Source organism: Balaenoptera borealis (genome assembly GCF_965194805.1).
Source record: "Balaenoptera borealis genome assembly, chromosome: 18".
In the NCBI taxonomy this organism is placed as follows: Eukaryota; Metazoa; Chordata; class Mammalia; order Artiodactyla; family Balaenopteridae; genus Balaenoptera; species Balaenoptera borealis.
Window position 1 is genome coordinate 6312695 of NC_138877.1, and position 26094 is coordinate 6338788.

The 26094-nt window shown below is 49.7% G+C and overlaps 1 protein-coding gene across 1 annotated transcript; it reads left to right on the plus strand.

The window, feature by feature from the left end:
• Positions 1–11456: 11456 nt before the first annotated feature.
• Positions 11457–17438, plus strand: PDX1 (pancreatic and duodenal homeobox 1; the record flags this gene model as incomplete). Its single annotated transcript, XM_082365197.1, has 2 exons — positions 11457–13447; positions 16993–17438. Exons 1-2 carry the CDS (start codon positions 13036–13038, stop codon positions 17436–17438), a joined length of 858 nt encoding a protein of 285 aa, XP_082221323.1. The 5' UTR covers positions 11457–13035.
• Positions 17439–26094: the final 8656 nt, after the last annotated feature.

Sequence of the window (26094 nt, forward strand, 5' to 3'; positions counted from 1 at the left end):
CAGTCAACACCTAGGTATCCACACACCCAGCCCTGTTCTCTTACTTAGTTCATCTCCAAACGCCTGTAAGTCCCTTTAATTTACATTGCCCACCTTTATCCCAAACTCAGCATATTCTAATAAGACTAATCATTATCTTTCCCTGAAAATTGGTCCCCTCTCTCAACACCCTCTTTTCTGTCCACCGTAAAGTTATTTTTTCAGTGTCCCAAACTAGCAGCCTTGAAGCCACCTTAGCAGTAAAAGAGCATAGGTCTTGAAGTCAGACAGATTCTAGGTGAACATATATGACCCATCCAGCTGCTAATCATACAACTTTGGGCAAACTAATCAGACTTTCTGACCTCTGCTTCTTCAATAGTAAAATGGGGGTAATAATATTTAACTCAGAGGAATGTCATAAGATGTAAGATGTCCAGGGAATTCCCTGGTGGTCCAGTGGTTAGAACTACGTGCTTTCACTGCTGGGGCCTGGATTCAATCCCTGGTTGGGGCACTAAGATCCAGCAAGCCATGTGGTGTGCCCAAATTAAAAAAAAAAAAAAAATGTAAGATGTCTGGATTTTTCCCTTTTTCTCCTTTCCTGTTATGACTCTAGACTACACATTTTCATATCTCAACTACTCTTTAACAGCATCTGAACTGGTCTAACGACTTTAGTCTCTCATATTCTGGTCCATAATCCACGCTGTCATATTCATATTCCTAAAACACTGCTTTCATCCTGTTAGACATACTTGGTGTGCACAACTGGGTCCTTAACTATGTCTGAGACACGTGTGTACATGTATGCGCGCGTGCCTCTTCACTCGTTTTCTTGTAACTTACATGAACAGATCTTCCTGCTGCCTTGCACTCCCCTAGTACCTTCCTACAGAGGTGAGCTCGGGGCTCAGACAGTGAGACTCAGTCAATGCCATTATCCCAGTCATTAACAAGCCTGTTCCTAGAACACTGCTCAACTTACAGCCATTTGTTTTCTGGAAGACACAAAGTTCATGAATTCACGGCACTCCAGAAAACAGCAGTAGCAATGGAAAGAGAAAGGCAGAATTATTTTAGAGGAAAGTCTCCAGCTGGGTGGAAGCCATGATAGAAAACAATATCCCATTGACATTCACTATAATGGCAAACCATTGAGAAATTAACATGATGAAGAACTTTCATGAAAGTTATAAAACCCTGTGAGGTAGTTGCCAGGGACTGGGGGGAGGGGGAGGGGGATTGTTGCTTAATGGGTATAGAGTTTTCAGTTTTCCAAGACGCAAGGAGTTTTGAAGACAGATATGTAACAAGGTGAATACACTTAACACTACTAGCCTGTACACTCAGAAATGGTTAAGATGGTAAATTCTATGTTATGTGTTTTTTAACACAAGTTTTTAAGTTTCTAAAAAAAACTCTGAGTAAAATCCTAAAGGAGATGAAGGTGTGCTTCTCAGCTGGGGAATTAATAAAGCAGGAAGGAAAGCTTTAGACTGGGGGACGTGCCCTTGCTGTGGTGTTCCCACCACAGCCTACACTTGTCTCTATCAGAGAGATCATCTCACTGCATTTCAATTTCCTCTCTAGTTGCCCGATTCCCTACTGGACTACAGGTTCTTTAAAGCAGAGACTACTTCTTCACTATGGCATCCCCTGTACTTAGCACATGTAGGTGATTCATAAATATTTGTTGAATATGAATGAATGAGAGCTAGACACTCTATTTGTGTGTTCTTTTTGGAATGCTTCTCACGTATTTATTATGAACTCAACAGGGTACAATTCTCTGTGGTAGGTACTATTGTTATTCCCATTTTACAGAGGGGGAAACTGACACACAGCGAGGTTAAGGCACTTCCCCAAGGTCACACAACTAATAAGTAGTTACACTGGATTCAAACCAGGACAGTCCTGTCTAGCTCCAGAGTCCATGCTTTTAACCACCCGCCAAGCTGCCATTTGGTAGATGAGAAATTTGAACCCTGGTCAGCTGAAAGTCCAAAGTCAAACTGCTAGTAGGTGATGGGGCCAGACCATACCCTACCTGCTTTCAGGAAATAACTGAAAACAGGGCCCCACAGGAAAGCCGAGTGTCTCTCCAGGAGTAGTGTGTTCACCAGCTCCCAGTAAAAGGTGGAAGAACCACACTCTCAGGGCATCTGGAGTTCTTTACTGTGTGTGTGTTTATGAGTTTGCTTCCTTCCCAGCACTGGAATCTAAGACTGGATCCCAGGGATCATGTGCTATTCTGCTTCATCCCCAAAGCCTGCCACAGTGCCTGGTACAGAGTAGACATTCAGACAAGAGTCTACTGGAAGGAGGGAGGGAAGAACAATCTTAAGCCAGCTACCATTTATGACAACAGATCAAGGTCACAGCTCAATGTATCTGTAAGTCTATAAATTCCTGATAAATCTTAGAATTATAAATTCACCTCCTCCAAACTCACCATTTGACCTCATTAAGTTTATTATCTTCGTGGAACAGGTGACTACAGTCAGAAAGTTGAGCAATAATTATTTAATGTATAAGTCCTCTGTACATAGCATGAGTATTCAGGCAAATAAACAAACAGTGATCATTGTGAATATTTACAAGGAAGCAATGTTTGCAAAGGTCCAGCTAGTGCACTGTACCATCGACCCAAATTCCAGAAATGGGGATGAAAAGCAAGAGTCGGGCATGGACTGGTTCCAAGTAAACCTTGCCTTGTGAAGGATGGCAGTGGACAGGGCTGGGGAAGCAGGGAGTTATGAATTTCCTGAAATCTCATGCAGAATTTTGTGTGCTTACACACTTGTGCCTTCTTCTGGGGAAATGATCTGTGACATTTATTACAACCTCAAAGAGCTGCTTGACTAAAGCAACAAAATCAGAACTGTAACTTTGGTATCTTTGCTTACTGATTGTAGTACAATGTTTTCCTTCCAGCCAACAAGTGAGAAAGAACTACAATGACGCCTTGGTATAAACTGAAGAAGTGCTTTAGGGCCCCTTGTGGATGGAGAGGGTGAGAGAATGGAGATGAAATTTGTGAAACATTTAGTAACCTGATAGATGTGAAGGCTGTGTGCAAAAATTGGTGCTAAGGTGCTAACTGCTTCGATTCCCCTAATTAGTGATTTTCTTAAAAGTTGAACAAAATCGAGTCTTTTCAAGTACATTTTTGAGAAAAGGGAGCTTGAATTAGATGAAGAATGAGAAGCTGGTCTGGCCATGTGCCTATCTACTTGGTTTCGAGACCATTCCTCCGCCCTTTACCCAACATACTGGTCAAAAAAAAAAAAAACTTGTTGAAACACCACTCAACTTTGTTAAATTATTTTTTCAGCTGAAATGTAGATAAACCATCTCCAGTTCTTTTCTTTCCTCATGTCAAGCAATAATCAGAACCAAAGTCCTAGAATATTATAAAGAGTAGATGGAAAAAGATCAGTATTCTTTTCAAAAAAAGCCCCTGGGGCTTGAAGGGATGAGGCTCATAAGGAAACCAGCAGGAGAAAAGGGGGAAATTTGAATGCTTCCCAGTAAGTACTTTTCCTTACTGAACTTCTCTAGTTATTATATTTAAGTTTGGCTACTGGTCATATAAATACAAAAAGGTAAACAGTGTCACTCCAGTCTCTTGAGAAAACTCCAAATTCTGTGTAATTACAGGCCAGGAGACAGATAACCCAGGTTAGGGGCTAGAGGCTGTGTTTGTCTTTTTGTTATCACCTGTCACAATTTGCTGGGAAGGTAAGAAAACACTGCTGTTTATCTGGATTCATGGCAATCTCTAACTCCAACTTTTAGAAACTTCAAGGCTTGACTGTGACCATGTTGGCAGAGTCTAATAAATTGCTTTGTAAATGAAGCAGACAGCGTTGATTGATTGTGTTTTACAATACAGCATTAGTAAACACAGAAAAGATTTTCTTCCCCTAAACTGAATTTTAGGTCCATATGTATGTGCCTCTTTCCCAAAAAAACCAATAGAAATTTAGGTCAGTTTATGTATAGGCTGGTCATAAAATCTGGCATACACAGATAAAAATTTTTTTTGTATACATGGAATACAAAATGTCATGTATGGTTGCTTGTGTTCAGACTTTAAGGACACCCTATATAAGGTGTTAGAATGACAGTGAAATGTGAACCAATTGGGTCTGTTCTGAAAGCTTGGCATCCAAGTGACAGCTTAGGTGTGAATTGGAGCAGTAAAAACAGACTAACTTGATAATTTAAGCCCCTCAGCTTCTACTTTCCCTTCAGCTATCTGAATGAATCAAGCCAGGAGAATCTCTTTGGCCTGTGTTATCATTAGTTAGTTGCTGTTATGAATGCCTGCATTGTAGGAGAGATGGCTCTCTTCAAACCAAGATATATTTCTTGACTATTGAGCAGAGTCATAAATATTTACATGCAAAGAAATAAACATGGAACACCCAAATCAAAACAGGCCCACTCCCTGCTGTTTTATTTAGAGAGATTGTTCAGCAGAGAGAGCACTTCCTCCTGACTGTGAAGACTTGGGTGTGAATTAGGAAAGCTCTCAGAACAGCACACACACACACACACACACACACACACACACACACACGGCATGTACTGATGCAGGAATGAAAATCAAGTTGACCAGAGGATTCAGACATTTAAATGAGAATTTCACATTTAAGGTTTTCAAAATTCACATAATTGTACAACCATTGATGTTTTATTAAACAAAAAGAAGAAATAATATATATTAGATTTAAAGACCCAAATTCCTTCCCATGTTTTAAAATATTGCGTCTAAGTGATTAGAATTTGGCATGGTTCCTACCTTAGGCACTTTCTCTAGAAACCTAATCCATTTAGAAACATTCTGTGAAAAATAATTTACTATCCAGAAAGTTTTCCTGTTTCCAAGATAAGAAAGCCTGTTCTGCCATCCCAGCAGGCAAGGGTTGTTTAAGTTACTAGATAACAAAGTTGTTATTGATTCTATTATTTTTACTCTTCCTGATTCCCTGCAGTCCAAAGGGAGTTTGTCAGACCAAGAATGATTTTTATAAAAAGAAGTAGTTGTTATTATTGTAACTGGCCTCATTGTGACAGATGGGATCCTAGTGTTTTCTCACTGCTCTTTACTCAGGAGCTAGGAGAACAGAAAGCAAACAACCAAGAAACCAACACACTCATAGTAATCTGGATTTCTCAGCGCTGAGCCAGACCACTTGGAAATCAAACACTAGCCACCTCCTGAATGCCCCTTTTAGCCTGTGGTTATTGACCAGCTTAACATTCCCTTATCACATGCTCATGTGGGCAGAATTAAATGGAATTAGCTGTAAATTATATAAAATTCATTTACTTTTAAAGGAAGCTATTTGGTCATGTTCAGTCTAGGGAGCGTATGGCATTAAGACACAAGTTAATGGTACTGCCTGGAGATGGATCAATTTGTTTTGGTTTTATTGTCTCCCTTTATTTGCCCTTATATGTTAGCTGCTGTGGCTGGAAATGCCCAGCTCAACCTCTCTGAGCCCACGCTGGAGCCACATTAACACCCCAAGGAGAGTCCCACTGCTTCTAAAGAGCTCAGTGGTACATGAAAAGATGCTCAACATCACTAATTATTAGAGAAATGCAAATCAAGACTACAACGAGGTATCACCTTACACTGGTCAAAATGGCCATCATCAAAAAATCTACAAACAATAAATGCTGGAGAGGGTGTGGAGAAAAGGGAACCCTCTTGCACTGTTGGTGGGAATGTAAATTGATACAGCCACTATGGAGAACAGTATGGAGGTTCCTTAAAGAACTAAAAATAGAATTACCATATGACCCAGCAATCCCACTACTGGGCATATACTCAGAGAAAACCATAACTCAAAATGACACATGCACCCCAATGTTCATTGCGGCACTATTTACAATAGCCAGGTCATGGAAGCAACCTAAATGCCCATCGACAGACGAATGGATAAAGAAGATGTGGTACATATATACAATGGAATATTTCTCAGCCATAAAAAGGAACGAAATGGGGTCATTTGTAGAGGCCTGGGGACCTAAAGACTGTCATACACAGTGAAGTAAGTCAGAAAGAGAAAAATACATATCGTATATTAACGCATATATGTGGAATCTAGAAAAATGGTACAGATGAACCTGTCTGCAAGGCAGAAATAGAGACACAGTCATAGAGAACAAACGTATGGACATCAAGAGGGGAAAGGGGAGTGGGATGAATTGGGAGACTGGGATTGACATGTATACACTACTATGTATAAAATAGATAACTAATGAGAACCTGCTGTATAGCACAGGGAACTCCACTTCACTTCGCTGTACAGTGGAAACTAACACAACATTGTAAAACAACTATACCCCAATAAAAATAAATAAATTTTTTTTAAAAACCTTATGTGAAATATATGTAAATTCCCATTTATCTCGTGAGATTTCGTGCATTTCTTAAGAATAAATCCTTCTGAAATGAAAAAATAATAAAAAGCTCAGTGGGAGAAAACACGATAATAAAGTAAGATCATGCTGATTCTTTCTCTTTAGTCACGTAGAGAAAGAATGGATGTGTAAGAGAGAAGGGGAAATCTACAAAGATGTTTGGGACTTGCATGTGTGTTGTCCAAGCAGAGTTTCAAATAACATGTTTTCTGCACTGACTTGGACATGTTTCCATGCATTTCCTCACTTTAACCTCACAACAATCTTAGGACATAGAGGTATATTTTAGTTTGAATGTCTGTGCTTCATGCTTGTTCTTTAAGAGTATCTATGAGCCTCCATAGAGCAAATAAATTATAGTTTAAGTGTTTGTTGTTGTTGTTCTCAATTCATAGTGTGCATGAGAATGACCTTGGGTGTATTTGTTTTTTATTTATTTATTTATTGGCTGTGTTGGGTCTTCGTTGCCACGCGTGGGCTTTTCTCTAGTTGCGGCGAGAGGGGGCTACTCTCCGTTGCGGTGCGTGCGTTTCTCATTGCGGTGGCTTCTCTTGCTGCGAAGCACGGGCTCTAGGCCCACAGGCTTCAGTAGTTGTGGCACGCGGACTCAGTAGTTGTGGCTCGTGGGCTCTAGAGCGCAGGCTCAGTAGTTGTGGCACACGGGCTTAGTGGCTCCGCGGCATGTGGGATCTTCCCGGACCAGGGCTCGAACCCGTGACTCCTGCATTGGCAGGCGGATTCTTAACCACTGTGCCACCAGGGAAGCCCTTGGGTGTATTTAAAATGCAGAATCCCAAGTCCCACGCCAGCTCCATATGATTATTCAGTTGGTCCGGGACTGGGCTCAGAAATCACATGTTATAAGCAACCCAGTGATTTTGACACACACGGTTCATGAATCACATTTCCAGAAACACTATGAACCCTTGTGATTTCATTGATTGGTAGGAGTCTGCACCTTTGTGGGATTTGCCTAAACGTAATGTGTTGCGATATCTAACTGGAGAAAATAAATGTATTCAAATACAGCTTATCTCTGCACGAGGATACACTGATAAGCCACATCTACCATAGGAAGAACTACCAAGGGGAAAACTCAATGGGGTTGAGACCACAGTCAAATAACGAGCCTTTACTTTAACCTCCGCGAGAGAAGGCATGGATCCACCACAGAAAACCAAGAGCGAGGGTCTCGGCACTGCCGTTCTGAGTTTGGAGCTGCCTCTCCCACTTCAATCCCCGTAGAGTGCTAACTTTAACACTCTTGTATGGGTCTTAGATTTGGGGGACACGCAGAGGAAACACTTTGACAAGGGTGTTTCTACACCCTCACAAAGAGGACCAGGGTGGCAATGACCACCCTTGTGACCTGCAAGAGGCAGGAATGGGGCAGGATTCCAGCCCTGCTTCAGCCGGGACACCAGAATCCTCCTCTCCTGAGACATATGAGGGTTTCCTCTGAGCCTGCGATGACCGCTTCCTCTCCAACCTGGAAATGGAAGAACCATGGGAAATGCAGTAGGAAGGGTCTCTGGCTACCAGACGGGCTTAGATGCTGCATTCCTCACCTATGGGGGGGGGCGGGGAGGTCACCCCAGTAAGGATGTGATTGGCTCAGGTCTTTCTTTTGGGCTTTCCTGGATGTAGAGAAGAAGCCCCGGATCTCCCCACCCCTGTTTCTCTCTGTGTGGTGTGGTCAGGGCTGGCTGGAGAGCGTGCCACCCGGCCCTCCCCTCCTCTATCCCCTTTAAGCAGGGCCCCATTTGGGGGCATATTCCCCTAAAACACAGGCATATATCCACCCGGTGCTTCCTCAGTGTTCCTGAATATTCCTTTCCAGGCCTACCTGTCTGGGAATGTCCTTAGACATGGGCTTATGGTAAGAGCTCTGTGGCTCTTTGGGCTACAGCAATTACCAATAGTTAAATGCTTGTAGGCACATTAAAAGCAATGCCAGGGAAGCAAGGAAAAGATGACCACTTACCGAGTGCCTATGAAGTGCCAGGAACATTGGACATTTTGTCTCATTGAAATATCACAAAAATAATAAAAAATATTTCTTGAGTGCTACTATATAGCAAGATAGTATGATGTCATGGCCAGGAGAATGGATTCTAAAACCAGACCTCCTCAGCTTGGATCTAGGCTCTGCCACTTATTGGCTGTGTGATTCCACAGCCAGTAACACCTCTATGCCTCAGTTTCCTCCACAGTCAAATGGGAATAATAGTATCCACCCCCTGGGATTTTAGTGAGGACTGACATATGTAAAATACTTGCAACAGTATCTGGTTCCATGTGTTTGCTATTATTATTACTCTGTGCGATGGGTATATTATATGGAGCAGTACCATTGGTTTCATTTTACAAATAAGGACAGAGCAGTTTCAGGGAGTTATATAACTTGCCACGGGACACAGCTTGTGCAGGGCAGATTTGGAACACAGGTATATGCAACTCCTAAGACCTTTCCATCATATACCAAAGCCAAAACAAATTTCTACTACTGAATTTGTGTCATCAAAGACATAGCAGACAGGTACAGTAAGAGCTATATAGGTGTTTGATCAATAAATTGAAAATACTCCTCCTTCGAACCAATAAGCCAAGTGAAATGCAGAACGGCTCAGGAAGGCGGCTGGAGTGACCAGAAAGTGTGGGTCAAGGCTTCTTTGGGCTCCAGCAGGAACGTGGCGGTAAGGAAAGGCTCCCAGGAGAACAAAGGATTAGTCAGGAATCGGTGATGGGAGGGGCGGTGGAGGGCTAAGAAAGGGAACCTCAATGGAAGCAAGAAGCTGGTTATCCAGGACTAAGATGAGAAGGGAAATGACAAGGCCTGGGGTTTCTGGAGACTGCATATCTGGATGACAGAGCACAGACGGGAGCCCGGGTGAGAGGCGGGATGAGCCCAGAGCTGCAAGGGCAGCCACAGGGATGCTGGAGGAGGGGCGAGCTTAGACCCTTTGGAGTCTCGACTTCCATTCCCACTTTTCCTTTCAGCTGCAAAGTAAACTGAGGGCCTCAGAAGGATTAAACAAAAACAGGAGGAAAGGGCTGGTGTCTGGGGGCTGGGGGGGGGGGCAGGGGGAGAAGCACTAAGCCCAGTCCTGGGGTGCAGCCCCCCATGGGCCCCTTCCACTCTTCTTTCACCATAAAGAGAGCCAGTGAGGTAGAGAACGGACAATTGTCCAATTAAATTAGATTTTTAGGCTGCATTTATCTATACGATGGGGGTGCTGAATTACCTGGAAAATAATTTCAACTCTCCACTTAATTTTGCTTAATTATTTTGTCCTAGGAATCAATGGAAAGTCTTTGATTCAAAGTCTGAGGTCCTTTTTCCTGAACAAATTAGGTTTTCCTTGGCCTCTCTCAGACCTGGGTACCAGACTCTGAGGAAATCCCGAGTAAGAAGGATGACTACCCTGGGGGGACTAAAAACTGGGTAATCTACCAAAATTGAAAGTACATTATGGACGAGTATTCTCATTCCATACATCCCATCGTTAGCTTTAGTACTTCAACTCAGGGTATAATTTAATTTTTATTTTTAACAGCAAATTAATTATAAAGGACACCCTCTAATAAATTCCACACAAATTCATCACAAACACAGCCTCAGAGCTAAGTGATGTTCACATATTGTTTTCCCTTTATAATGGAATACAACGGCTTAAAAATTCTCATCGCCAAGCCAAATTCAGCCCTTGGCGTGCTTGTGAAACCACCGAGGAAGACTCAGCCACTGACCGAGAACAAGGTAACCTGTGTTTTCCAGGGGCAAGCCGCGCCTCGGTAAGGGAAGGGGGAAGAGGGCAGGCTAGGACCTCCAATATCAGCGAGGGCCATCAGGACGTCCTGCTAATAAACGACTTTTTCACTGTCCACACTATAATTGGTTTACAGCCTTTTTTGTTTATTTATCCATAAGAGCTGCTGTTAAATGGCTCGAGAAGGCTCTCGCCTAATGGCTCAGTATCGCTCCCGGGCCTGTGCGAGGCGAGAGGGGCGCAGGCGTCAGCGGAGATTCAGAGCGGAAATGCATTTCACCTGTAATGGACTTGGCGCTTTTATGGTACCCTGAGCTATATCCACAGAAGAAACACAACACACGACCTTGCTCGGTGGCGGGTATATGTATGTACATTATAATTAGCCAATCCAAAAATCCCCCTACTTTCGTCCCACCTAATAAGAACAATAACAAGCGGCTGTTTGGCCGTGGTTTCCTGGGTCACTTTTTTGGGCAGCCAGCTTCAGCAAATGCTCACTGTGAGGGTGGGGAGGCCTGGGTGGGACATCTCCAGCCCACACCGCCCCCTCCCCTGCGTGTTGTCGTGGTTGTCGTGGTTCAGCCCGGGGTTCCCGGATTTTGCCAGCGCGCGCAGGGGGCGGATTTGCTTTCTGCTGAGTGCCCCTTTTCTTTCTGCAGGGCCGAGCAAAAATATTAAATGGGAGCAAATGAAGCATCGAAATGGAGACCAATTTACAGAAATGTGCAATTAGACGAGAAGTGCAAAGTAAACACTCTGGATCTGGGGGGAGGGGGCGGGCGAGGCCGCAGCAGCGGAGGGGGAGGAGGGGGCTGCTGGAGCGCCCTAGCAGAGGGACCGCCGAGGGGGCGAGCGAGAGGAAGAAAGAGAGGGGGAGGGGGAAAGGTGGCCGATCTTTGTCCCAAGCGGTGCTGCCGCCCGCTCATAACCACGTCGCCAAGTCAACCCGCGGCGACTCGGCAGATTATCTCCGAGGGTCAACACGCCGCGGCCCGGCAACCCCCCTCCAGCCCTGCCCTCCTGATCGATGTGGTCGCTCGCGGCCGGTGATAGCGGGTCCTCCGCGGACGCCGCGAACAATGGACTCATTGACGCGGGTGCGGAGAGATTAGGTGCGCAGGTCCCACGGCCTTTCGCTCCCTGGCCCCCTCGGACTGCAGGTGGCCCTTTTCCCTGAAGAAATCGCCGGAACTCCCCCCCGCTGCCCGGCCGCTCTCAGCCTGCCCTTTGGCGAGAGCCGGCGCTCCGACGATCCCCGGAGCTGCGCGCGTCCCCACCGTCGCGCGGACCACTCGGTGCCCAGCGCTCATCCCAACACAGATGTTGACACGGCACCAGCATCTCACAAGAGAAGGAATCTGCAGAGAAGTCCAGATTCCCAACTAGCTTTTGCTTTTTAATGAAAACGAGGCGTATTTCAGGGTAGCGCACTCAATCCGTATGCATTCGTGTATTTCCACCAGGAGGAAACATATTAAATCTACCTCGTAAAGGACTGGATGTAGTTTGCAGTTTAGGAAAGTCAGTGCAGTGATTTCCTCTTGCTGGTTCCTTGTGGTTCACGATCCCTCTTGCCCAGGCTTTTCTGCAATGGTGTCCAGTTTTTCTAAAACCCTCGTGACGGTTCGAGGACTGTGGTCACTTCGGCAGGACGCCTAAGGCGAACCGGTCGGCGGCGTTGATCCTGCCTGGGTCCGAGGTTATGTGCCAACGCGACCCGGAGACAGTCCGTCTGCACCACTGGATCTGAAAAAGCGTCTCTATTCAGTGAGGACCCCAGAGGGCCCAGAAGTTACCGAATCGGTGGGAGCCAAACACTGACATTGTCATAAAAACGCTGCGCTTTTATTTCTTTTCTGAACGCTCCTCTCCCAGGCCTGCCTTGTTTCAGTCGGACGCGGGAATCGATGTTCTGCAGCTGACGGACTCCGGCCAGGTCTCGGGATCCGTGGGGAGCCATCAAGGATCTGGAAACCGGGTGCCAACCCCCTGCCCCCGCCTCCCAGACACAAGAGGGGACGCTACTTCTTTTCCCCCTTGCCACTCTAGGAACCTGCATTCTGAGCTGGCCAAATGAGCCCCAATTTCCCAAAATCAAAAATTAACAATGCCTTTCCCTTTTAAAAAATTTAGAAGCCACTGTGAATGCTTCTGAAATTATAGTTTACACTCCAGAAATCCCCGGAGCACAGCCATAGGCAAAAACATACTGCGAATCCTGGATCTTTATGTGTCAGTTCACTGACATCACTCGTGGCTGTGTACAAGTTTCATAAATAAAATAGAACCAACTGCTTCCAACCTGTAGAGCTGGGGTCCGCAAATTTTTTTGATCGTATTCCCTAACAATTTTTTAAAAGTCTGTGTACAACCGCAACAGATGTATATTTATAAATTATACCAATGAACTAATAGGTACATTATCAAACATACAAGGAAAATAGACTGTTTACCGTATGAGGAAAATATGTTTCTATAAATGAACAGAAAGTCTAATAATTTCATTCGTGCCCCACTTTGGCGAGTACTGCCAGCTGCACATACAGGTGTAGTAAACTCTGCTGAGAGAGAAAACTGAAACGTTCAGGCGCTCGTGGGTACCTGGGCCCGGCTTCTTAAGGCAGCCAGCCAGGCCAATAATGGCCTCAGGCTGAGCCACGTGGGGCACAGCGGAGCCTATGGCGCCGCGGCCGCCCGCCCGTCCCGCCGGCACCGGGTCACCTCTCCGAGCGGTGCCGAGCTGTCAAAGCTGCAGGGGTGGCTCCGGGAGTGGGAGCGCCGCACAGCTCCAAGTCCCTGGCTCCAGCCCCCTTCTCCTGGTCCCCAAGGCCGGGCGGCAGCCATGAATGGCGAGGAGCAGTACTACGCGGCCACGCAGCTGTACAAGGACCCTTGCGCGTTCCAGCGCGGCCCGGCGCCAGAGTTCAGCGCCAGCCCCCCTGCGTGCCTCTACATGGGCCGCCAGCCCCCGCCGCTGCCGCCGCCGCCGCCTCCATTCCCCGGCGCCCTGGGCGCGCTGGAGCAGGGCAGCCCCCCGGACATCTCCCCGTACGAGGTGCCCCCGCTCGCCGAAGACCCCGCGGTGGCGCACCTCCACCACCACCTCCCGGCTCAGCTCGCGCTCCCCCGCCCGCCGGCCGGGCCCTTCCCGGATGGAGCTGAGCCAGGCGCCCTGGAGGAGCCCTGCCGCGTCCAGCTGCCTTTCCCGTGGATGAAGTCTACCAAGGCTCACGCGTGGAAAGGCCAGTGGGCAGGTAAGCCTGGCTCCCGCCCGCTTTGTCCTCACCCGCTCTCGGCCCGGCTGCCCCTACCTCCAAGCGCTTCCCAGGATTCGCTCCCAGTTTGCGTCCCCAGCCCCTACGGATGACCTAGAGTCGGACTAAAGCATACAGGGAGCTAACAAGGCCATTCTGCAAAGAAGCGCTTTTCTGGTCCAATTTGGAGCGTCTTTCCCACTCAGCTCTCTTCCTGGCAGCTTAAAGTCCTTCCTTCCCTGTCCGCTGAACTCCAGGAGCCCGCGCGCTCCCTGCGAGCCTAGGCCTGGCCGAGCTCAAGGCTTCGGACCCTCCAATCCTCCCCCAGCTGGGGGTCCGCCCGCCCAGGACTCCGGGGAGTGCGCGTCGAGGGAGCCGAGCAGGGCTCTGGGATGCTCCCGACCCGGCCGGAGCGCGCCTTCGGAGCCCCGGGCCCCTTCTCGCCTTGAGCACCGCCCCCAAGCCCCGCGGGCGGCTCCAGTAAAGAGAGCCAGGCCGCCTCAGGGGCACTACGTAGGCGCAGGAAAGCAGGGAAGGAAAACTGTACCCAAGCGTGCAAAGGGGTCCAGCGGCCGGGGCTGGGGGGTCACCGCAGGGCCGAGGACTGGTCGCTCACCCTCAAAGCCGAGCAGCTGGGAGAGGCGTCTGCGATGCTCATTCACTTTTGAACCAACGAAAGTGTTTGACGGGCTCTCCCCGCGCTGCGACCCTGCCAGTCAGTTCGAGGAAGGAGATGCCCTCTGGCACAGGCGAAACAGGGGGCCCCGGGCGCCGGCCTGTAACGGAAGGTCTTCCCGGCCCAGAGCCGGCGGCGAGTTCTGGCGCGGCCTGTGCCGCCGCCACACAATCTTATCGCTTCCGTGCCGAAGCCACTTCTAGTCACACCTGCACTGCAAATAGTGGGCTTTTCTTTTCCTTCCAACTAACAGTCGGGAGTCAGGGGCAAGAGGCTGGAGGTGCCCGCGCCCCCGCCCCGGGAATCCTCGGCCCCCGTCCGCCGAGTCTGGCTAGCCTGCCCGACTCTGCCCCTGGCGCAGCCAAGAGGGGCTTGGGGAGATCCGGGCTCGTCCCCGGGGCTCGCCTCTCCCCACTTTCTCGCGAAGGCTGTGTGGGGACCGGGCAGGTCCTGAGGCAGGACAGGGTCCAAACTCGGCCGCGATCTTCCCCACCGCCGACGAAACCACGCACGACCCTTACTCAGCCCGCGCGGCCGCGGCCAAAGGCCTCGGAGCCTTGGCAAATGCGGGATTCTTGGGAGGCGGGAGGACGGCGTCCCTGGGCCGAGGGCGCGGGACTCCCAGTCCGTAGTCTCCTGCCAGGAGCTGCCTCCCGCCCGGGCCCCCTCCCCGCGGCGCGCTGGGGGCTGGGGGGCGCGCGTTTCTCGAATCCCCGGCCCTCCTCGCGGCTTCCCCAGGAAGAATGCGAGGGAGGATCTGAAAAAGGCTTTCTGCGGGGGGGTAACTTCCCCACCTCCCGGGGGTGTTACACCTGCTCCGGTGGAGCTTGGGCTCGGGCGGACCGAAGGAGCCGGAAAGGAAAACCCGAAGGAAAATCGGCAGCCTTGCGGGGGGATGGGGTAACCCTGGGAGGGTGACTTCCTCGGGCTGGAGGGTCGCGGTCGGAGGGGCCTTTGCCTGCGCCCTCTGACCCAGCGCAGGCTCAGCCCGCCGGGGGGTCGGGGGCGGGAGGCGCCCTCCGGGTAGCTGCCTGCAGGATGCTGCCGCGGCCAGGGCCCTCCTCCCCGGAAACTCTGGAAGGAACCAAACTTCAAGGGTCTGGGAACCCGCCTGCCCGCTCCTACTGGGGTTTCACACCCCTGGAGAGAAAGAAGTGACCAAAGGGCCTTTATACGTAGATCGGATATGCATACGAGTAACCACAGGAACTTCCAAAATCCTCGCCCTAAGAAATGAACGGCGGCCGCCTCGCTGGCGGGCTTGCCCCTAAACGCCGCCCCCTGCGCCTAGGAGAACAGTGCAGACTGGGGGCCCTGACGTCTTCCCAAAACCACCAACAGCCTCCATCCTACGCCTTCGCCCCCTGCCAACTCGTCCTACGCACAGGACCCCTGGGCTCGTGGGCCTTGCGCAGCCTCTCAGAGCGCTTTGGGGAGGCTGCTGAAAAAGGGCCAAAGCCCCGCGAGGTTGTGGGTTGAATTTACGAACTTCAGAGGACCTTTTTAGATGTTCAAGTCTCCCTCGTTTCTCTCCCAAGCCAAGGAAGGCTTGGAAGTGTTCAGACTCCGAGAGACGCCCCCAGCGAGCAGGACTCTGCTGACTCGGACCGGAGCCTCTGCCTTGGCTTCTGGGCACCTCCTTTTGGCCTGGGGGGAAACCCCTGGTGGGTTGTATTCCAGAAACACACACACTAGCTTTTCAACTCTAGCCAACAGTCGCAGGAGAAATATCACATACCTCTGCCCTACGTACACGCCGATTTAGGCCTCTTCCCGGTGTTTCGCTGAAACTTACCGCCCCAGAGTCCACAGCCTGGGCGCAGCCGTCATGTCACCCAGAAAGGAAAAGATCAGGGCCTGGAGGCACACAGCCACAAACACCGGGTGAGCGGTGCTAATCTACCAGGCCAGGCCTGGCTGTCGCTTCCTCACCACCCGGGCCCGGGGCTCCTCTACCCTGCCGGGCTCTCAGCTCCCCAGGGGGGGATCCGGCCCCGCGTCTCCCCTCCCTAGCTTCCCCTCCTGCCTTGGCCAGCATTTGGGGCCCAGGACACAGAGGCTGGGGTTGACAGTGACCTTCTCCGGGGCTCAGAATGGTTTCCCTTCTCGTCTAGGGCAGGTGCCCAGCCGAGGTTAGAATGACAATTATAGAGAATTTACCAGCTCTTAAGTTGGGGCTGACTACAACAATGTAACTTTATAGAGAGATAATATATGGTCAGATATGACAATATATGTCATAACCTCGGGATTTTTATTAGCTCAAGGTTTTTCAAACTGAAGGTTGCACCCATCAGTCGGTCGTGAAATCCATTTACTGGGTTGAAACCTTGTTTTTAATGAAACAGTAAACAATAGGAGAAATTAGATAGCATCATAGGTGGTAAAGTTTGGTTTAATGTCCTAAATTTTTTGGTGTGGCAGTTATATGTATCAGTGTGTGAACTGGGTGATGATTTGAAATGTATTTGTTACTGTGGGTCATCGTCAGAAAGTTTTTTTTTAATTACTGTATTAAAGACTTTTTTTGCCTTGGTAGAACCCAGCCGGTTTAGATATCTATTATGTGCATTTTAATCAGCACCAACCCAAAGAGCGGTTAAGTGAACACATTCTAGAACCACTCGTTGATAGAGCCACGGAGAGAACCCCTGCAGCTTTGACCTCCAAGAAAAGGCAAACCTTACTAGGGAAGGGCTGCGTGCCCCAGACTGGGCTCTCGGATAGAGGGCCTGAGCTCAGTGGCCGGAGCGGCTGGGAAGGGGCCAGGGCTCCCAGGATTGCGCCAAAAGGGTTGGGTTGCACAGGTGGGGACAGGCAGGAGAAGCCAGCGATCAGGGACCACATTCACGTGCTGTGTCGCCCGCAGGCGGTGCCTACGCAGCGGAGCCGGAGGAGAACAAGCGGACACGCACCGCTTACACTCGCGCGCAGCTGCTGGAGCTGGAGAAGGAGTTCCTGTTCAACAAATACATCTCCAGGCCGCGCCGGGTGGAGCTGGCCGTCATGCTGAACTTGACCGAGAGACACATCAAGATCTGGTTCCAAAACCGCCGGATGAAGTGGAAAAAGGAGGAGGACAAGAAGCGCAGCGGCGGCACCGTGGCCGCGGGCGGCAGGGACGCGGAGCCCGAGCAGGACTGCGCGGTGACCTCGGGCGAGGAGCTGCTGGCGCTGCCGCCCCCGCCGCCCCCCGGGGGTGCTGTGCCGCCCACGGTCCCCGCCGCCGCCCGAGAGGGCCGCCTGCCGCCTGGCCTTAGCGCGTCGCCTCAGCCTTCCAGTGTGGCGCCTCTGCGACCGCCAGAATCTCGGTGAGAGATGGGGCTCCTCCCTGCCGGGTGGCATCAACCACTCGCAAAGGAGGGAGAGGCGGACCGAGGACCCCGGCTGTGACCACCGGTCCAGGCCGTTCGCTGGGGCAGGAGCTGAGCGGCCCACCCCAGACTGGAGGGGAGAGCCCGGGCTCTGAGGCGCCTAGTGCCAACTGGGGCGCGGTGGGGAGACGCTGGCCCACCTCCTGGAAGGAGAAGAGACGTTTTCTGAAATATCGGGGCCTCTTTGGGTGATACTGTTGGATGGGCAACGTCTGTGCTGCCGTGCAGGTGCCATCACTCCAGAACCGTGGACCTCTTTAGAGAAGCCGGCTCTTCAAAAGACAACAGAAACTATACAAACTGGAACCGTCCCCAACACAGCAGGCAAACTGGACGGAGCGCCGCAACCTGCCCGGGGAACAGAGCCGTTTTTACTCCAGCCTCTGCCTTAACGTTTAGAAATAACCGAAAGCAAACATCTGAAGTTTCAAAGACCTAGTGACATCAGTGCCCATGGAATAGAATCATTCCTCCTTCTCCTCTTCTTCTTTTTTAATCCTTTTAGCGGAACCACATCCTTCACCAGCGCACATCCTTCAGCCTCCACCTCTTTCCTCTGAAGAAAAGAACGTCTTGCAAGCGTGGCTGGGCGGTGGCAGGGCTGGGGTGCAGGGGCAGCGGCAGCATCGCTGGACACCCCTTTGTGCCAAAACTCCCAGAGACGGCAAGGGGAGATGGGCCTGGAGCGAAGGTTTTGGGGAAGAAAGACAGCCCCTGAGCAATCACTACACTGAAGATATTTGGAGCTTTCTATTCCAGATGGGGATTTGGTTCCTGATCTCAGGGCAGGGAAGACTGTGTGGACACAATCAGGGTAGCCTGACCCACCTTGGAAACTATCCACAGAGTATGACTTCCACATCCTTAGCAATGATGAAAATGTATGTGGTTGGGGAATTCGAGGCAAGATCGTTATTTTTACTTAAAGTTTTTAAATTACCTAACAGTTCTTTACAAACAGGTTTGTGGTTTCCAGGTCAGTTGCTTGTTTCAGGGTCTGGGCCTTGTGTTCAGGTGATGTTTGTGGAAAACGCTTAATAAATACAGGTAACGTGGAAAGAGAAGAAAACTGATTCCGCTTGCTTTGTATCAAACCCTTCTTGCGGTGCAATGATTCCAATTCATTTAAAAAATTAAAGCAGCATTTTTTTTTTTTTTTTGGCACTAACCAGGGAAAACCTGGTTAGACACCACGTTTGGGTGTTAGGTTGGGAAAGCATATCAGCAGGTGGATTTTCGGGTGTTTTGTTTTGTTTCATTGTAAATTTAGGAGTCACTTCTGAAAATGAATTAATTTCTTAGGCAATAGAGCCCATAGGCATGGGGAGTTCGGAGTGTGGCGGGCTGTCGATGAATAAGTGCAGAGCCAGAGCTGCCACTCTGCCCCGCACCGCACCGCACCGCACCGAGGGGGGCAGAGAAACGCCCACAGCGGCCGTCCAGGCGAGGCCTTTTTCGGGGGCTCCTCGGAAGGAAGTGTTGCTCTGGATGAGTTTCCACCCCTGGAGCCCGAGGGCCAAGAGTGTCTTGTGTTAGGGGCACACAGGCCCCGACTTAGTGGGCTTCCCACCTCCGGGCCACCCTGCTCCTCCCCGCGGCCCTTGGACGGGCAGCACAGCGCCAGTGCGCGCCTGAAGGCGCCTCCCCAGCGCTCCCACCGGTTCCGAGACGACGGCTCACTCCCAAGAGTCGCCGCTATTATCTTCTTTTGCAAAGAGATGCAGGGTTTGTTTTTGCTTTGTTGGTGGTTTTTGCTTCTGCATTTTGGTTTTTGTTGTTATTGTTTTTTGTTTTTTGTGGGGTTTTCTTGAGAGAGAGAAATCGAGTCATAACGCCCCTCCGAATAAAAGAAGGTTCTGTGGATCAGAAAGGAGAACTTCCTCATCAGTGAGACGTCTCACAGCTGCGGAGAGCTGTGAGCCCCTGCAGCCTCTCCACGCCCGCCCGGGCTCTGGAGTCTAGCAGGACTGCGTTCAGACCTCGGGTCCCTCAAATACCAGCCGTGACCCTGATAAAATTGCTCCACTTCCCCCTGCCTCGGTTTTCTCATCCGTAAAGTGAAAGTGGATACTACCTCATAGAGTTGTGAGGTTTAAACCAAAGAATACATGTAAAGCGCTTAACTCAGTATCTAGAAAGTAGTTATCCCTCCACAAATATTAGTTGCTTTATTATCATCATCATGTTCGGAAGCAGCTGGGGAATCGCAGCTGCAGAGATTTCCCGAGTCTCCTGCAGCCCCTCTCCTTCGACAAACCTCCTCTTGTCCACATAACCACTGGTCTTTACTGAGCGCGGCCTAGTTTTACGCCGCCCTTCCTCATAAATAGACTGCCCACAGCATCCTTCACCAGGAGAGGCTGTCCTCATCTGACACCAGGGAAGCTGATGCTGTGGGGTGGAGGGGGGACCTGCTGGAGCTCGGCCGCCCGGTTGCTGGAGGTGCGGAGGCTTGTCCTCGGAGGCCAAGGAGGTCTTCAGGGCTCCACGCGGAAGCCGCCGCCCTCTCCGAGGCTCCAGGCCCAACCGCGCGCCGCAGCTTCCCCGCTGGGGGTTCCAGGGTTCGCCAACCCGAGGAGAAGAGGCGCGGGCCGCCCGGGGCCGGGCTCGGCGGCGGAGGGCGCGGTCTGACGCCGGCCGGCGTGCGGCTCTGCCGCTCTGCTGGGCTGGGGACCCGGCCGCCGGGGCTGGTGCCTCCGCGCAGAAGAGGCCCGGCTTTCGCTTCCCCCCACCCCTTAAGTACGCGGGCCCTGGAACAAATCCCTGAATTCTCCGTTTCCCCTTCCATAAAATGGGCTCAGCACAAGGACGAAATGAGATGATGTCCTTCAAGTTGATTACCGGGCCTGGCGCACAGTCGCCAGGACACGTGGTGGCGGCGGCGGCGAAATGTAGTTGCCATTAGAGGCCGGCCTCCCAGGGAGACCCAGGGAGGCGGCGGAGAGCGGAGCCCGGCTCGCCAGATGGGCCCGGAAGAGAGGAAGGAGGGCGACCGAGCTCGGGCCGGAGCCACGCGGGGCCTGGGCCGGAGCCACGCGGGGCCTCACCCGAAGCGGGACGGAGCGCGTAGTCCCGACCCTCCGGCCTCTGGGTCCAGGTCAGGGCCCCCCGGGCGACCCGCGTGCGGCTGGACGTGCGCGTCTGCGAGTCTGCGCGGCCACCCTCGGCCGACGGGGCGCCGGGGCGCTCGGACCTGCCAGCCGAGCCCACGCGCGCGGCCCAGACCCTCGAGTGAGGCGTCCTGAACAGCGAGACCTCCCTGGAGCCCGAAACAAATCAGCCGGCCCGGCCTCTTTCGGCCACTCAAGCGACCGCCGGGCGCCGGAACCCGAGGTGACCGCGGTACCCACCTCCGCTGTGCGGCTGCCAGCCTCCCTCTGCTCCTCGGGCACGACGCACTCCTCGCCCTCCGTGAACGGACGCACACCGCGCACGCCGGGAAAGCGGCCTCGGCGCGGAGGGAGACGGAGCTTCGGCCAACGCAGAGCGCAGCCGCTGCGAGCGCGCGCCGGCCCGAGCGCCGCAGCATCGCCGACTCGCCGCCCGCGCCTGCACGTCCGCCACCGCGCGAAGGACATCCCCGCTGGACCACGAACCCTACCGTTCCTCCGGGAACCTTCCCTCCGCGGTGGGGTACGATCGTGGAGCGCCGCCGGGCGCCGATGGCGCGCCCAGACCAGGCGGCTGCAGCACTGTCCTGGCTCAGCCCACGACTGTAGTCCCGGGATTCGGGAGATCCCGCGCGGGCTCCGCGCCACACACGCACATCCAACACCAGGAGCCACGGGGAGCCGCAGCCGGGGTCCAGGACCCCGGGCCTCCTCGTGCCCAGCGTCGGGTCTCATGGTGTCCGCAACAGTGCCCGACAAAGTCCCCTTTTCTTTCGCGATAAAGTCCTTCCTGTAGTTTTGCTTACGGTTACTCGAAGACGTTCTCACCTTAAAAGCCAAATTCATACCACGCAATAACGACATCTGGGTTGTTGGTGATTTCAGGTCCTGCCTATTGTTTTCAACGGGTTTGGCATCTGCAATTCACTTGCCCCTTTCGATCGATCCGAGACTGGCGCCTGAATGCATCCAGCAAGGTTTACTGGGCTCTTACTCTCTGGACCGGACACCTGTGGAAGCCGTACAGTTGCTTGCCTGATGGTCGTCACAGTCGGAGATTGGACTGATTATCGGTGAATTAATCAGAGTCCATAGGAGTCAGGTTCCCCAAATTTCTCCTTTTGAACCACAAGGCTGCTTTGATTTCCCAGATTAATCTTGGCCCTGCGTCCAGCGCCGTCGCTCTCTCCATATCCTCTCCTTCAACTGGTTCCGTTCAATGCACTTAAGTTTCAATGAAATCTACGTATGGCACTGCTCTTTCCAGTCGGTGAAGTCTGCCTGTTCTTCCATTCCCATTCTCTTCCTCCTTCTCTTTCTCTCCAGATCTGGGTTTCTATGTAGGTGTGGGTGTGTCTTAGGGTGAGTCTTCGGGTGTCTGGTTTTGTTTGTTGGCCTGTGTGCATTTTTGTGCATGTGTTTAGGGTATGTCTTATGTGGATGGCAGTGGTGACAATGACCACTGTGTAGGTAGGAACCACGGACACCTTACTATATCCTCTTTTTATTTCCCCGCCCAGCACAACCATCTCCCAAGTGCCTGATGACATTGCTGCTGAGGAAAACTGTCCACTCAGGTAACTGTCTCAATTCTTTGTGTTGACACAGTGTTTGCAGGCAGGAAAAGCTGTCTTTAGAAGAACACAAGTTGGAACTTTGGTAGAAGCTGGCTGATTGCTGAAGTATTGCACGATTGCATAAGGAATTAAAATTGTTTTTCTAAGAAAAAAGTTCACAACTGAGGTCTTTCGTACTTCAACAGCATCACCTAGAAACCCTCCTGAAAATCAAGTACTTAGAAGGGTCAGAAGAGGGAAGTTCTGGGTTAACACTAAATCAAATTTTACTCAAAGCCATTCTGGCAAGCTAGATGGGGGAGCAATAAACCTAATGGGAAACTGAGGCAGGGCAGCAGGAAGCAGAAAGGCTTCCCTGAAAAAGAACTGGGAGTGATGGAGGCGCTCAGCTGGCAGCCAGCCTCCAGGAAATTGCTACATGTGGACAGCTTGTAGCAGCTTGTGGACAGCTGCGGGCAAAGGATCTGCGGGTGACTCCGAGTAGGAAGAAGAGGTCAAGCTCTACAAATAGTAGCTACCAGTAGCTGTTTAGAGAGTGAAAGTGACTGATACAGGTCTTTTAGGCTACCTAGTGATTACCTGTCAATGCCAGGTTCCCATATTAAAGTATGCTGCATTTATATATCATGAGATAGAATGGACAATAAAATTTTATTCCTTTTTAACTACAATTATTTTTCTCTATAAGTGAAATGCTATGGCTTTTGAAAGCATAGATAGCTCTAGCCTTAAGCAATATTTTATAATTGACTTTCAAGTTGAATTGTGTAGTCTTTCCCTAAACACAGAACATATAGACACCTTATATATATGCTGTTTCATCAGCATACAGTCAAGATTCTTGTCTGCATTACAGAATACACTGAACTCTCACATCTAGTCATAATTACACATTCAAAATCGTAACAGTGTTTTTGCTGTAATTTATATCATTTGAATAAATTCTAATATTTTCCTGAATTCTCAATTAGTCTTATGTCCAAGGTAATGAGAGTTTGAAAAATCATTTCTCCTACTTATACATGCTCTAAAAAATTCAGGAGTTTTACACATCTGGATATGTCTGGATATACTGCCAATTTGAAATTGATATATTACATGGAACTATTTCCACTTCAGTAGTTCTAGAAACACAATAAAATGTACAAAATAATCTCCAAGATTTAAAAACAAATTGAAAATAATGTACAATTGAATTTATTGCAATAAATAAATGCAAGGTTTATTTTAATTTAATGTTGAAAGTCTAATTTTCTAGACCAGAAGTACAGATTATTTCTCCTCTAGATGAGGAGACACACAAACACACAGACTTTGTAAAGCACAAGCCAACTTTCATGACACCTGTTGTCCTGAGATCCAGTGGAGAAGAGAGGGGAGGATCTCTGGACAAATACAGAAATTAACAGTGCTGGTTCTCAGCGCTCTGGGAAGGGTTTAACTTCTCCTTCTGCATCCACTATTTATGGCTCTTCTGAACAAGGGCAAATAACTTAATCCCTTTGAGCCTGTCTACTCGCCTGTGAATTACCGATAATGCAATCTCATGTGATTGTGTGAGGGTTAAATAAAATAATGTATGTAAGAGTGCATACATGGCTGGGTGGGATGGTTCCTCCAGAAACTGAGGTCTTTCTCATCTCACTAGAGCAAGGACAGCACTCTGCTCAGAAGACCTCAGAGGTGACAACAAGTGACACAAAATGAATGTGTGCCCTTTTCTCTGGGTCCTCAGCTCCTCCCTCTGATGGGGGTAGCTAGGTATTGTCCTGGATCTTCACAAGAGAGTATCTGGGATGAAAAACCACTTTGGTGCTGACCAAGCAGGAGCAAAAATAAACTACTAACTCTATCAAATAAAGAGGCAAAGCCAGTCATGCTGAAGTTTCACTTCACACAGCACTGATGCCCCAATTCAACTAGCTTTATATGAAAGGTACACATGTTTGAACTAATTTAGGGATTGTCTGTTGACCAAAGATAGAAAGTCTCTTTACAAAGTGGAATTTGTTTAGGGGTCCATAGGCTCCCCAAAATAGGTGATTGTCCCAGACCTCCTTAATAAGTCATCTCCTTAGATGTTACTGTGTGGTTAGGTTTGGCTGTGACTACTGGAAACCCCAAATAGCAGAGGCTGAAGAGTGAAGTTAATTTCTCTCCTACACAGAAGTCTGGAGGCAGATGATTCAGGACTGGAATATTGCTTCAGAATTGCCTGGGGCCCAGGTTACTTTGACTTCCCTTTCTGCTACCCCTAAATTTGCCCCTCATTTCACGGTCCCATAGGGCACTCCAGCTATGACACCCACTTTCTAAGCAGCAGGAGGGAAGAAACAAAGGAAGAAGGGTAGGCCCCTCTGATGGGTGGAATATTGATCCCTGAAAGATGTCCACCTCATAATCCCTTGAACCTGTGGGTATGTTCTGTTATAGGACAAAAAAGACTTTACAGATGTAGTGAAGTTGGGGACCTTAACTTAACTTAATCCTGGATTATCTGGTGGGCCCAATCTAATCATGCAAACCCTTAAGAGCAGAAAACTTTCTCCAGCCGGAATCCAAGAGCTCAGTAGAAGGAAAAGTCAGAGAGATTCTGTGTGTGAGAGGGTTCCAGGTGCCATTACCAGCTCTGGGATGCAGGACCCACGTGCCAGGACTGGAGAGAGGCCTCCAGGAGCTAAGGGATGCCTCCAGGTGACAGTCGGCAAGGAAATGGTGACCTCAGTCCTACAACCACAGGACCTGGATTCTGCCAGCAACCCAAGTTCTTCCCAGAGCCTCCCTAGCAGAGCTCAGCTGGCCAGCAACTTGATTTTGACCTTGTGAAACCCAGAGCAGATAAACCTGCTGAGCCAAAGGGGGGCTCTTGACCTCCAGAAACTGAGCATACATTTTTGTTATTCTGTGCTGCTATGTAGTAATTTGTCTTTGCAGCAATAAAAAATGAATACCATCCCCTTTTCTTGAATGACACTTCAAGGAAGTGACACCACACCTGCTTACACTTCATGAATAGTACTTAGTTACATGAAAACTCGTGGCTGGGTGGCAGGTTGGAAAGTGTAGTCTTTATTCTGGATGGTCATTTGTCTAATTAAAAATGGGAGGGGTTTCATTTTTTTTTAATTTAAAAAGGGACTTCCCTGGTGGTGCAGTGGTTACGACTCTGAGCTCCCAATGCAGGGGGCCCAGCTTCAATCCCTGGTCAGGGAACTAGATCCCACATGCATGCTGCAACTAAGAGTTCACATGCCACAACTAAGGAGCCAGCGAGCCGCAACTAAGGAAGCCCGCAAGCCACAACTAAGGATCCCAAGTGCCACAACTAAGGAGCTGTCAAGAGCCGCAACTAAGGAGCCCACGAGCTGCAACTAAGACCTGGTGCAACCAAATAAATAAATAAATAAATAATTAAAAAAAAAAAACACCATTCTTTAAAAATTGTTTTTTAATTTAAAAAATAAATAGATGTAAAAATCCTCAACAAAATACTAGCAAACAGAATCCAACAGCACATTAAAAGGATCATACACCATGATCAAGTGGGGTTTATCCCAGGAATGCAAGGATTCTTCAATATATGCAAATCAATCAATGTGATAAACCATATTAACAAATTGAAGGAGAAAAAGCATACGATCATCTCAACAGATGCAGAAAAAGCTTTTGACAAAATTCAACACCCATTTATGATAAAAACCCTCCATTTATGAAAGTAGGCATAGAGGGAACTTACCTCAGCATAATAAAGGCCATATATAACGAACCCACAGCCAACATCGTTCTCAATGGTGAAGAACTGAAACCATTTCCACTAAGATCAGGAACAAGATAAGGTTGCCCACTCTCACCACTATTATTCAACATAGTTTTGGAAGTTTTAGCCACAGCAATCAGAGAAGAAAAAGAA